The 14,164-nt window shown below is 40.8% G+C and overlaps 1 protein-coding gene across 4 annotated transcripts in view; it reads left to right on the plus strand.

The window, feature by feature from the left end:
* The first annotated feature begins 909 nt into the window (after positions 1 to 909).
* The window catches only part of RPRD2 (regulation of nuclear pre-mRNA domain containing 2), a 66,028-nt gene continuing 52,773 nt past the window's right edge, over positions 910 to 14,164 (plus strand). For all 4 annotated transcript variants that reach the window (XM_019739934.2, XM_019739935.2, XM_074318765.1 and 1 more), the window contains exon 1: positions 910 to 2,155. In XM_019739934.2, coding sequence (XP_019595493.1) covers positions 1,951 to 2,155 — 205 coding nt within the window. In that variant the 5' untranslated portion in view covers positions 910 to 1,950. The remainder of the gene's footprint in view (positions 2,156 to 14,164) is intronic.

Genomic DNA, 14,164 nt, shown 5'->3' on the forward strand with positions numbered 1-14,164 from the left:
TCAGAATGGCTTACAAATTTCTCCTCCCTACTCCATGTATAAAAATGCCCGCAAAACTCAGAGACTTGGACATGTTGTCTTTCCTACCTAGATATGTTGCTGGTGGTTTAGACTCCACGCCCCAAGACCTGTCTTCTTTTTTCACCAGCAATGGGCTAGTAAACTTTCTTTTAAAAAGGCTTTCAGCCATGAAGTTCAAAATTTTTTGTTTATCAAGATAAAGTGTCACTTCCTTCCAAAAGCCCTCCGGATTCATTAAACCACCATTCCCATGCCCATCTAGGATCACCCACACAATACCACCCATCTCCCTTACTCTGCTTCATACTTCCTAATAGAACTTACTACTCCCTGACATGTATTTGGTTGTGGTCTCCTGACACTAAGCCCTAGAGGGAAGGAATTTTTGTCCGTTTTGCTCTATCCAACATGTAGAACAGTGAGTGCTTGGTTCAACACGTTCAACAACTTTCTGTTGAATACTAGATATGCTTGAAAAACAGATTCTCTGCCTCAAGAAAAGTGAGTCTACTGGGGTGACATAAAAGAATTGAAATATAATAATTACATGTGTTCAGTGGGACACGGAAGCCTCCAAATCTGCCCAGAGGATTTACACAGACAGATGTGATAGAATGATGCTAATCAATATTACTTAAGGCTCTTGTAAATTATAATGTATTATGGAATTCTGAGATTGTGCCGAAGGTGGGACCATATTCTGTCTTTTATCTTTTACTCGTCTCCAAAATTTTACGGGGAAATTTTCGTTTCACTTACTTTACTTCCTCTTCATATAATCCACATAGTCTAGCGGCTATGAATGGTATGGTCCAAGGGGAATGTAAAATGTTTCGTCTGGGAGTCTGCGTAGTGAATGGCTAGCTGGAGCTGGCGCATGCGCACCTGTCAGAGGCACTGCAAGATGGCTGCCAGCCACTTGGTCGAGCGTCGGTGCCCCGAGGAGTCAGCAGCGGCGGCGGCGGCGGCAGCCGCCAGAAAGTAATAGTGGCCGCTGAGCGGTGGGAGATTCCCGGCCTTGTTATGTGAGCTGGATAGCCCCAAGTGAGAGACCTCGCTGGGAAGCAAAAGGCGGGGCGGCGGAGTAACCCCCTCCCCCAACCTCTCCTTAGTTTGACCAGTTCCCTTACCCTCCCCTCCCCGCTTTTCCTCCCAGTCCGCTACACGCTGATGTGCTGCGCAGGCGCACAATTGAAGCGCCTCCTCGGCTCTAGGAGTTTGCGGGCTCCTGCGCGCGCTTCTCGTTCTTCTCCCTTGATTGGTCAGATTGCCCCGCCATGACACCTCCCTCTGCTCTCTAGGTTGAGAAGGAAACGGGGAGGCGGGGCCAAGCGGCGCGTGCGCGATACTGTTGCTGTTCCTTTGCTGCTATTGCGTTGCAAAAAAAAAAAAATCCTGACTAGGTAGCCTTGGGCCTTTTCTGTGCTAGAGGATCTAAAGGAGAGAAAAAGATTTCTGCAACCGAAGGGGCAGTCGGGTAGTATGAAATTTAAGCTATTAACAGCCGCCCTAACAGGAGTGTGGGGATAGGAGTGGGAAAGGGCCTTAGCGTAAAGAGCCCAAGAGTATAAAACCATTAGTTTCGGGGCCAGGCGTTTTGAAAGGCTTTGCAAGGACCTGTTTTCTGCGTAATTCTTCCCTGATTACTGACTGGTTTACACACAACCCCTTGAACAATTCTGATAAACCTTCGAAACCCGCAGCCCCTCCTTGCAGCGTGTAGGAGCCGCCAGCGTGCCTAGCAGCTGGCCCGCCGATCCTACCTCCAGAAGAGCCTAGCGCGTGCACCCCCCCCACCCCCCGGCCTCCTTCCCCACCTACGGCTTTCACGCACTCGCAGTGATTGTTTTGCCCGCTCCCGCCGCCGCCGCCGCCGCCGGCGCCGCCGCCGCCGCCTGAGGAGCAGCAGCGCTTGTGCAAACCGGGAAGATGGCGGCCGGCGGCGGCGGAGGCAGCAGTAAGGCCTCCTCCTCGTCGGCCTCTTCAGCAGGGGCTCTGGAGTCCTCGTTGGATCGAAAATTCCAGTCGGTAACTAACACCATGGAATCTATTCAAGGCCTGTCGTCTTGGTGTATAGAGAACAAGAAACACCACACTACTATCGTCTACCATTGGATGAAGTGGCTCCGGAGATGTGAGTGTTGGGGGTGCCTAGGGGAAGGGAAGACCGGGGAAATGGAAGGAAAGACCGCCCGAATCGCTTGAGGTTTTCCCAGGGAGCCACTGCATTCGGTTGGGGTTGTTCACAGTAAAGCTTTGACCCGAGTGTTCCCAAACCCACACTCCTCCATTCCTAGCCAGGGTTTTCCTGAATTGCGGGAAGCTTCGCATTTCGTGGATCTGTAGCCACTGACTTGGTGTGACCTTGGGCCGTTGGCCCCAGATCTATAGAGATTTACACATTATATCTTTTCAAAGCCTTGTGAGGTACCGTTGACTTGACTGAAGCTTCACGGAAATTGTCGCGTCCGTTCGTTTCTTCTATAGGCCGTGAGGTGTTAATGATTTCTGGTTTTCCTGATGCTAGACACGCTCTGATCTTAATCGCCACTAGTACATCCAACTGTTTCGCTGGAATATGTTGGACCACTCTGTTTTCTACTGACCTGAAACTTGGGATGTGTAATAAGAAGGGTTTATCCGGATGAATGTTAAATAACGTGCGCTCCACGTTAGAGCTGAGGCGACCACCTGGGAGGTTTCCCTGTTACCTGTGTTTGCTGCAATGAAATACAGGCTTCTTGATAGTGACCGGAAACTACTGTGTGTAGTCAAGTATTGTCAATAATACTTTAAAATGAAAAAAAAAGAAACCATATCCGACTACTTTTTAATCACTTGAAGTACCTTTTTAAGGAATTGAGTTTGGTTTCATAGGTAATCATCAAAACAGGAAATCAAGAAATGAGCTTTTTGAATATATAGTGCTCCCCCTCCCCCCAGTTATTACTTTTTTGCCTTTGTGGGGCAGTTTTTCCACTTTGCTGCTTTACTACAGAAAAGAGGTCTAGTAAACTGTCAGGAAACGTGGATGGTGTGTGCCAAGGATCTCAAATCTTTTAGGAGGAAGTGTGGAGAATTCACTGTTGCTTCCTGCTGAGAAGAGAGGGTTAACTCTCTTCTCAGGGATTTTTGAATTTTAGGTCTTTTGTTGCTTCTGTATTTGAATGTCAGCTCTTTTGCTCCCTGACCATGGCTTGTCATCAGTGATACCCATCATCGAGTTGTTCTTATTCCACTTCTGCCATGGCCTCTGAAGTGTTTTGATTTGTGTTTACCTTTTCGGGAACAGATGGATAAAACTCGCAAGATCATGGGCCCCAAGCTTTCAACCATTTGTATATGTAAAGTTAATGTTGGGAGAGATGTTTTGTGGCTCTTTGAATAATAAATGCTCAAAGGGTTGTAGAACCAAGACGGATTACCTATATTTGCCGATAGCAGATCAAAGTTACTTTCTTTTCAAGAGGTAAAATTAGAATGTATAAAACCAAATATGATAACAGTCCTCAAAGACCCTTACATATTAAGTATCTGCTATGTACCTAGACCTTTATTGTCATTTACAGTATATCTCCTACCTGAAAATAACCCTCAGAAATAGATTTATAAATCATTGATATACAGATGGGGAAAATAAGGCTTGGAATATTACCTAAATTGCTTAAAATTACACAGTAAAGTGGTGGAATTAGGATTTGACTTCACCATATCGGATGACAGTGGCCACATTTAACTTTGTAAAATAACGTTCTCAAGATTACTCCTTAATGCACTTGGTCCACCAGTGGGAGCAAGCAGTGTTCATGTGAGCCTGAGGACGTGTTTTCCTTAAACAGAGTCTCCTTCCTGTTTTAAAATATTTTTACTAAATTATGCGAGCATTTAACATTTTCTACCTTTGGGCTCTGGTGCTTTACCTGTATGGTTACATCATTTGCAAGAATACGTTGGTCCTCATCCCTGCCTTGTGGGATTACAAATGACAATTGCAATATTTTTTTCTAGTCAGCAGTGATGAGATACACTGGAGTCAGAATTTTTCTGTCTCTGCTATTGTTGATATTGTGCCTGAGTTTATTTCCCTTGTTGATCTCTTACAAGGGCAAAAAATGATTGGTCTGGGAAGAAAAGACATCATTTGAAGTGCATTATATATAGTTTATAAAGTTAAATGCTTTTGACTTTGTAAAAACCTGGTTTTTGTTTTTCCCTACTGGTATGCAACTTAACTTTATAAAATAGTTAAAGGTAATTTGTAGTCGATTTGTGTTTACAGTTGACCCTTGAACAATGCAATGTTTTGGGGTGCCAATGCCTGAGCAGTCAAAACTCTGTATAACGATTGACTCCCCTCAGACTCAACTACAAATAGCCTACTGTTGACTGGAAGCCTTACCAATAACATAAACAGTCAATTAACATGTATTTTGTATGTTACATGTATTATATACTGTGTTCTTACAATAAAGTAAGCTAGAGAAATAAAATGTCATTAAGAAAAATCATAAGGAAGAGAAAATACAATATTACACGTATTTGTTGACAAGTACAGCCATGTGTAATAACTTCATATTTCTTCACAGTTGGAATTATTTTAGTTTGAGTTTGGTTTCTAAGTCAGCTTTAGGCAAATTTGTGAAGTAGGTGTTTTTGGCATTCCTGCCTTTCTGTCCATTTTCCTGATGGCACTTTTGCTTCTCTTTTTTTTCTGGCATCCGTTATTTAGTAATTTTTATTTAGATCTCTGAATTTAAGTAACTATGTTAGCTCTTCCAGAGATATTTTCATTTTGTCCTTTATTTCATAATGTATAATAAGAAATTTTTGTTCACTTTAAAGGAAATAATTTAGAGAAGGCAAAATATATTCCATGGGTGGGTCCTACTGATTTTATTTAGGCCTTTAATTTGTTTGACGGAGGCATTCATTACCGACATTTCTTAAGTGATCTTTCTGTAGCATAAACAGATGTCATTCCTGTGCTGTAAAATCCTCCAGTGATATCCCATTGCAGCAGGGTTAAGATCTAAACTTCTCTTACTATGGTCAACAAGTTCCTACACTATCTGCCCTGCCTACGACGGCGCAAGCTTCTAATCCCGTCTTCTCATTTAGGTGCAAGCTCAAATATTAACTCCTCAGAACGGCCTTCCATAAGGACCTTATTTCAAGTGGCCTTTTCAGTTGCTTTCTAGTACATCACTTTATCTGCACTATGAAATTAGCTTATTTATTCACATATTTATTGTCTGTCTGCTCCCACTACATGACAGGGCTATGCCTTCTTGGCTGTCGTATCCTCAAGCAGCTGGAACAGTATTTAGCACAGAGTAAGCAATCAGTAAATATTTGCTCACATAATTTTGTGAAATAGTTAATCGAGAACTTGAATTGTTCTAATTTGTTAATCAGAAAGAAACAGTTATAATTTAGTGAAAGAAATCGTAGATGGTTGTCGGCAGGTTGAAGATACAGCTTGTATATGGACTTGATGTGTAATTTGACCAGATTATCATTTCTGTACTTCATTTGTCACTCCCATTTTTAATGTAAAATGGGAAGCAGTACGGAACAGTAGAAAAATACATACTTTAGAATTAGACCTAAGTTCAGATCATAATTCCATCACTTAATACCTGGGTGACTATGCAAAGTACTTAAATTGTGAGCCTCAATTTCTGATCTGTAAATAGAGATAATAGTCTCTCAGGATTGTTGTCTAGATTTAAGAAGATAATACATGTATTTTAGCATATGTCCTGGCGTAAGGAAAACATTCAGATTATTATGTTGACGATCATGACGCAGAAAAAGATAGTCTTAAGATCTTGGGTATTTAGAATAATTACGGCAGAACTTCGTTTTGGGTATAGTGCTGGAAATTACATTCCCAGTCAGGGGCCGATGAATTGGACCTGCCTCTGTAGTGAATTAGCAAGTGCTCTGAAGAACTAGTAGGACAAAATGGAAAGTAATTGTGTTTATGATATCTCCATGTTGTCTTGTTTCTAAACATCGAATAGTTGGTCTGTTTTCTGTAAGGTGGTATGAGAACTTAAGTGAGTTTTTGAAGGAAAGGGGATATAGGAAAGTAGAATTATTTGTACTGCAGAAAATCTGCTAAGCTTACCCTTGAGTTATTTTCGGTACAAACTAAATATGTACAAGATTCAGAAAGTATAATACCTACCCCTCTACTGATCAACCCACTTTACCGTGTTTCCCCGAAAATAAGACCTAGCCGGACAATCAGCTCTAATGCATCTTTTGGAGAAGAAATTAATACAAGACCCTGTCTTACCCGGTCTTATAAGACCGGGTCTTATATAATAAAATGTATTACATAATGCCGGGTATAATATAATATCGGATCTTATATTAATCTTTGCTCCAAAAGACGCGTTAGAGCTGATTGTCTGGCTAGGTCTTATTTTCGGGTAGTAGTTATCAACTTAATGGTCAAATCTTTTTTCACTTAATGGTCAAATCAACTTAATGGTCAAATCAACTTAATGGTCAAATCTTTTTTCTTCTATCCCCTTTCTTTTTCCCCTCCCCCCTTGAAGCAAATCTCAGTGCAGTCTGGTATTTTTTTCTGTAAGAAAGACTGCTATATAAACATGGACTAGCAAAAAGAAATCTCTTCATACAGGATTAATTTTTTGCAGAGAATATGCAAAGTGTAGTTACCATTTTTGATCTATGGCAATGGTTTCTCTGTATGGGTCTCAGGATCCTTAGCTGGACCGTGACGATGGTGTTCAACAAAAAATTTTAACTTCCATGGCTGAGAGTCTTTTTGAAAGAAAGGGTTTATTAGGTCATTGCTAGCCAAACGGAAGACCAGTCTTGGATGTGGAGTCTAAACCACCAGCAGCTTGGCTAGGTAGGGAAGACAGCGTGTCCGTGGTCTCTGGGGTTTGCAAGCATTTTTATACATCAGGTAGCAGGAAGGGGGAAGAAAGGTGTAAACTGTCTGAGGGAATTTACATTCCATTAGCTATACGCATGGGGTGGGAAGTGGGGCCAGCTCTGGGATAGGCTCAGAGTCCACAAGAAGCAATGTCCCCTCCTGTGGATTGGCTGTGGGCAGCAGTCCGGAAAGCCCACGTGTAAACAAAAAGCGGAGGCTCCTGGAGTTCAGGGGTGCTTGGCTGGAATAATTTGCGGAAATAGCCACCTGGAAATTAATCTGAAATTCCAACAAACACAGAAGGAATATGAGCAGTCTTTTGTTTTTCGGTCCGCAGCCATGAACAGACTAACAGTTCTGTGTCCTTCTCGCATTCTCTGGTCGTGTATTTTAATTTAGGATATCTCAGAGTTTTCTCCTTGTCATTTGTAGCTGGACCATGAAGATGGTCATAATTTTATAACTAACTTTTATCAAGTGCTTACCATGGGTCATGCACTGTTTCAAGCATTTTACACACATTAATTCATTCAAGCCTCACAACTCTTTGAAGCAGGTATTATTATGATCCCCATTTTACAGATGAGAAAACAAAGGCACTGCGAGGTTCAGTAATTTGCCATGGTTACAGAGCTAATACATGGTGGAGCCAGAATTCAACCAGGCAACCTTGGTTTCTAGTGTGCACTCTTAGCCACTGTACCAGACAGCCTTTCCCACTCATAAAATACTTTCTACAATGCAGCAAACCCTTGATAACCTTATTTCTTCAAGATTAGGCCGTGTAGATGAACTAGAATGTTGAGATTTTAAATCTTAGTGGGTTTTTTGTGTGTGTGTGTGTGTGTTTGCTTTTTGTGGCCAAACTGATTATTTTGTGTGGACTTGAAGTTCTGATAGGCATTTATTTATGTTTTTGATTAATAATAAAAGGGGAAAACAAGTTGAACATGTTGGTTATTAAAGCTGCCTACTAGATAAAAATCTTTAAATGTGAGGTACATTTAGATTAAATAATAAACGGTTTTCTGGTGGCCAACACTGGTTGGATACAACAGTGGTAAGTGGGGAGTGCAGTCTGCCATCTTATATTTGATATTTCAAAAATCTGAGGGTCTAGGACCATTTTCTGCAGCGGTGGCCTCCGAAAAGGAGCTATTCCTTTAACTGTTTACTTTGTAATCCATCCTGTGTAGGAGACAGGTAGAGTATAACAATGCTGCCGTAGGCAGAAAGGTTTGTAATCACATATCATATGGGTACAAATGACTAATACAGGTGGGCTAGCTCTAGATTCTAACCGAGTTCCAAGGTAAATTTTGCTTATAAGTCCCTAGTTTACATTCAGTTCTTTTCACAAATATTTATTGAATATCTACTGTGCCGGGCACTGAGGATACAGCAGGTGAACAAAATGGAGAGATTTTTTTTTTTTTGCCCTCATGGCGCTTGTACTCTAGTAAGAGGAGACAAATAAAATTAATTAGTAAGATATTAAATATATTAGGAGCTAAAATATTAGAAGTGCCGTAGGGAAATGAAAAGCAGGGAAGGGGGATACAGCATGTTCAAGGGAGTTTGGAGTTTTAAATTAGGTGGTAAGGGGAGGCCTCCCCGAGGTGGTGATGCCGAGTAGGGAGGGGAGGGGAGAATGTTCCAAGAGAAAGAGAACAGAAAAAGACGAATATTTTGAGGTTAGAGTGTGCCAGCTGAGTTTAAGGAACAGCAAGAAAGCTTTTGTGGCTGGAAAGGAGTTGTTAAAATGCGGGTTAGCAGATGAACTCAGAGGTTATGGGGGTGGGGAAGGCAGGTCACAAAGAGTTTTCGAGGCATTGTAAGGACTTTGGCTTTTATTCTGCATGAGATGAGGAGCCATTTGAGCAGAGGAACTGAACTGATTTATGTTTTTCAGTGGCCACTCAGGTTGCTGCAGAACAGATACCAGTTAGGGGGCTGTTGTAGGAATCCCGGGGTAGGATGGTGGTTTGGACCAGGCTGTGGCCAGTGCAAGTGAGAAGTAACTTATTTCTGGATCTCTTTTGAAGGTAGATTCTACCAGATTTCCAGATGGGTTAAATGGGGGGTAAGAGAGGAGAATACCCCCCCATTCTGAAATTATATCCAGAAATAATTTTGGGGGGCCTCTGTGATTAGAAAGAGTTGACATTTATTGATATGGGAAAGGCTGTAAGTGGAGAGATTTTGGGAGGAAAATCAGAGATTTAGTTTTGAATATGTTAGGTTTGGGTTGTCTACATTTAATATCTTTATTAAGATATAATTCACAAATAGAAACTTCAGTCACAGTGTACGAGGCGGTTGTTTCAGGATATTCACAGAGCTGGGCAACAGTCAGCACAGGGTGTCTGTTTAATGTGTAGATTGTCCTTAGAGCCACCAGGCTGGAAGGGAGCTACAGGCGGTGCGACCATCACAGCGTGTCACCTGCTGCACACCTGGGCTACGGGCCTGTGCGCACGTCACCGTACTGAGTACTGCAGGCAGTGGTATTTGTGGATCTAGGCCTCTCGAACACAGGAAAGGTACTGTGCAAAGCGGGATAAAAGCTGGTGCACTGGTACCGGAGTGCCTTACTGGTCCCCCTTACCGTGAATGGAGCGGGCAGGACTGGACGTTCCTCTGGGTGGGTCAGTGAGTGAGCGGGGAGTGACCGTGAAGGCCTCGGACGTAGTGTGAGTCTGTAGACGACACACTCTGTACACTTAGACTACACTCCATTTGTAAAGCGACGGGGCATGAAATCAGGCACAAGAGAAAATGATGCGATCGAGAGACGTGGTGAGCACGAGGTCCTGAGGCTGCCGCCGCCGTAACACGGCACCGTCTACAGCGGACTTGTTAAGTGGAAAGCGTGCACTCGAACGATCACATGAGTCTCGTATAGTAAATACGTCAACCAGTAACAGTCATGTATTGTCATTTTCACGTAGTATGTACTGTACATGATTGTATACGTAACTGTGTACTTTGATACACGTGGCAGCACAGCAGGTCCGTTTACAGCGGCGTCACCACCCACAGGGATTACCTAGAGCTGCGATGTTACGGGCTCTGTCACTAGGCGATAGGTGTTTTCCGGCTCCATTATAATCTTACAGGACCACCGGGTATGTTCGGGCTGTCACTGCCGCGTTAGAAGTCAGTGTGGCATGAGGACCACGAGGAGATAGAGAAGAGGGTCAGAGAGGAGGCCTGGGGCACGCGGTGTTTTAGATGCCTCTTTCTACTTACTTAATCTGATGTGTTCTTGGCTGTAGTTCTTTTTGAGGTTCAAGGTAAACCTGAGCTTAGCTTCCCAAAGAAGTAATAAATCTGTTTCGATCTCTTGCATGTTTCCACTCTCATTTTAGGCTTAATAGCACATCTGGATTAGTGAGGCATAAGCTCTACTGCGATTCCCAATTGTAAAATTATTGCATCATCGGTCCTCTCCCTCCAGTTGGATGCACAGGCCACCTTTTCTTCATTCCATCGCCCTAGCTTCATACAGATGTGGGTGATAGTTTCCATATTTCCTGACAATGTTTCAGAACGTGGAACTACCTTAATTATAATGTATAATGATTGCAATCGTATAAACTAAAGGAGCATTTTTATCTATATTACGAGACTTTACAAGCCTTTAAGTTCTTCGTTTAGCTGCTGTATCTCAAATGCAGAAGAGTGGTATGATATACATGGCCCCAGGTGCATCTGATAGAATATGTAAGAAATAATTCCGCTGTACATCCGGTAGTAAACTGAATGAATTATGGAGCACATAGACATTCCCATAACTCAGTGTGAAGCAATATTGACAAACTTCAAACAGTCTGTGGTATGGAAATATCTTGAAAGGAAAATTTCGTTGGCAATGGAAAAATACTAATATTAAAATTTGCTCAAACAGGCCAGTCCAAAATTACAGGTTTGGCTGTAGAGAAGGGATGAGTGGATGTATGTGTGTAATTTCTGAGGGAACAGAGACTTTCCGATTTTATTCTGAGTGATTGGGCTTCCTGCGTTTCATAAACTGGTAAGTAGTTCCTCCTAGGCTTTGTCAAGCATTTATGATCATGTTTTTCACTTTTCTCAAGTATTTATTGTTTTATAGCTGTATTTTGTAAAGTCCAAAGGGGCTAGGTAAGTTAGTTGTTTTAAAATTTCAGGTTAATTTTAAAATTTCAACTATCTGAGAAATGAGGACAAAATGAGGCTTTTTAATGTGCAGAAGGCACTTAGAGACCCTAGTTAAAATTACTCAAAAACTTATCACTTGTACAAACCAGCTTGACTTGAGTTTCTCATCTGTTTGTCAAGGAAATATAGTAGTTGGTGTTTTGTTGTGTTTTCAGATTTCACTGTCCCCACAGATTTAATTATAGAACACTGGGAAAATGCACATCTTGTAGAGAAAGTAGTAGAACCTAGTTACTCCTTTTGGGAAAAGGCACCATTTCCATCTGTGCTTTGAAACATTAAAAGTCTTTCTGGCAAAGCTAAAGACAGTTTAAAAAATACTTCATTCTCTGTATTCTTCTCAGAGAGGAACATTGAAATAGAGGCTCTTTGATGAAAGAAGTGAAATGTGTAGTAAGCTGGGTGTAAGTTTTGGTTGTGGCTTTTATCTTTTCCCTCATCTCTTTTCGTCCCTCCTCCTCACTCGCTAGTGAGTAGTTTCACTTACTTTCACTTACTTTCACTGTATGGTTCTTGGGTACCCACTAGCAGAGAGAGAGGGAGAGGGAGAGAGAGAGAGAGAGAGAGAGACTTTATTACCCCTTAGTTAAAGTTGCATTGTTAGAGGTGAAAAGATCTTTTAATGTTAGGAATTATAACTTAACAATGTTTAATTTTAAAAAGGCCAGAATGAATCCTGTGCTGTTGTGTTCCCCTTACCATCACAATAGGTTTAAAACTGTAGTATAATGCATCATTTTTAAAAAGCTAATGCATAGAAAGTGCCCCAACTAGAATGTAAGCCCACGACAGCAGGGACTTTTTTTTGTCCACCATTCTGTCCTCAGCACCTGGAAGAGGGTGTAGAACATACAAAAGGCTCAATTAATGAATCTTCCTTAAATCTGACCCCAGACCACAATTCGAGAAATGCTGCTATAGACGTTACACAGTTTTGTCAGATTTACGTACGTAAGGAGATGTACAGTATTGTACGCCGTTAGCTGGCCGATAACAGGACTTTGGACTCCAAGAAGCATTGTTATAGTCAGTACTTCACCTCTTAAAGCCTCCAAACGGGGATGAGAATAGTACAGCCCACCTTATCTGATTGTCGGTGATATTAAACATAATTCATATAAAGTGCTTTGCAAGCTACCTAATATTTGGAAAGCACAGCAAATGGTAGCTGTTGTCATTTTTAAATGCAATTATGGTATGTCTACATTGTATTACACCATGTTTCTCATTCAGGCCTGTCTACTTAAGTTTTAAATTCTTCCAGTTAATCCTGCATACTCGAGGTGAAATTTTAAGGTTCATAATCCAAAGGAATGAACTTGGATTTTTATTTTAATACTAGTGAATGCCTGGAGAACACATTAATTTGAAAACTGTTTACCTATTTTGATTATTTTAAGTACCTACTTATATAACAACATCTTACAGTTCCAGAAATTCATAGCATTTAACAATCTTTCATATGTTTTCGTAATTATTATGCCAATAAGAAAATACATCTCAAAGAAGGGATTTCAAAGGTATAACAATGTTTTAGTATTGCTGGATTTTTAAAATAAATAACCTATTAAAAACAAGAGGGTTTCTAAAAAATTGAAGTTGGAGTAATAAAGACCAAATATTAATCATATTTTTATTTAAATTTAAAAAATTTAAATTAAAGATTTTCTTTTTTTTTAAAGAAAATTTCATACCAAGACATTTTAGAAGCTCCCTCTCACTTTTTAAAAGATTTAAAAAACCTGATCATAGAAAAGAGGTTTGAAATTCATTTATAGGGCTTCCTTACACGTATATACTGTGGTGAGTATCAACTAGGTTAAGAATTCATTTTCATCTCTCAGATTGCCATGTGCAGTACTTATGTGTAAACTGACAAATGTGGATAAGATACAGAGAAAAGAAAACATAGCAATGAACAAAAATAACAGTATGACTTTGTACTTTGTACAACAGCAAAAAGTGGTGATGTTTAGTTTAGGATTTCACTGTCAAAGTTTAGAAACTAGCGAATTAGAGTTAAACCTCGTTTCATGCTACTGGACTTTAGTACCTTTACCAAAATGCTTCATGAATTTCCAAGGAGGGTGATGGGGGATAGGATAGTCAGCATTTTCTAAATTCACTTGACCATGGAATCGGTTTTTTTTTTTTCTTTCTCGTTATCTCACGTGATTAGCGTTGCAAGAAACATGCTTTGGGAAGCTTTGTTATGGAAATTTTTCTAGGAAACCCCCAATTAAAGAACAGCACTAATTTATATTTGTGTATAGTAAAAAAGGCTTCATGGAGGAAACAGTCATTCAAAAAGATGGGATGCAGGTGAAAGAAGGCATCCCAAATATAAACAAAGGTCTGCATCAGAAGCAGGGAGTGACCGTCAGAGGTACACGTGGCCAAGTGAGGAAGGAAAAGACAGAGAAGGAATAAAAGGCATGATTTTTAAGGCATAAGGGGCAGAATGTATGTTAAAAAGAAAGTAACTGTGTGTAGGCATTCAAGCTACCATAGCGATTGTAACACTGGAGCAGTTATTTTTTTGTAATACTGATTCAGTATAATTTGGGATTTTATTCAAAGCTTTTAGAATTCCAACACCGAAATCAAATCAGCAAGGTCAGATATTGAATATATTTCATACTTTTAAAATAATCATATTCTAAAACATCAAGTAAAATATGAATTGATAAACATAAATATTAAACAGATTAGCACTCTAATAGGAATCATCAGCTGCTCCCAGCTTTGCTGCTTCCTTTGACCTTGGTCTTTTTGCCTGAGACGCCCTTATAATTGTCTAGTGTGGTACAAATGGTTGGGTTGGACTTTTTGCATATTTCACTCCCTGACCAGTGCTTTCAGAACCATCCGTCTCTGGTTAGTTGTTCAAAACTGCTTGAAGTTTTGATTCTTTTCTTGGCCAACTTGGGAAAGCTTGCCCTAATGGAGGTCTAAATCCTTTCTTTCCTCAAGGAGAGATACTTTTTTTTATGGAGGGTTTATTCCCTTAGGTGCAGACCCACCCTG

Source organism: Rhinolophus sinicus, linkage group LG14 (assembly GCF_036562045.2).
Source record: "Rhinolophus sinicus isolate RSC01 linkage group LG14, ASM3656204v1, whole genome shotgun sequence".
Taxonomy (NCBI): domain Eukaryota; kingdom Metazoa; phylum Chordata; class Mammalia; order Chiroptera; family Rhinolophidae; genus Rhinolophus; species Rhinolophus sinicus.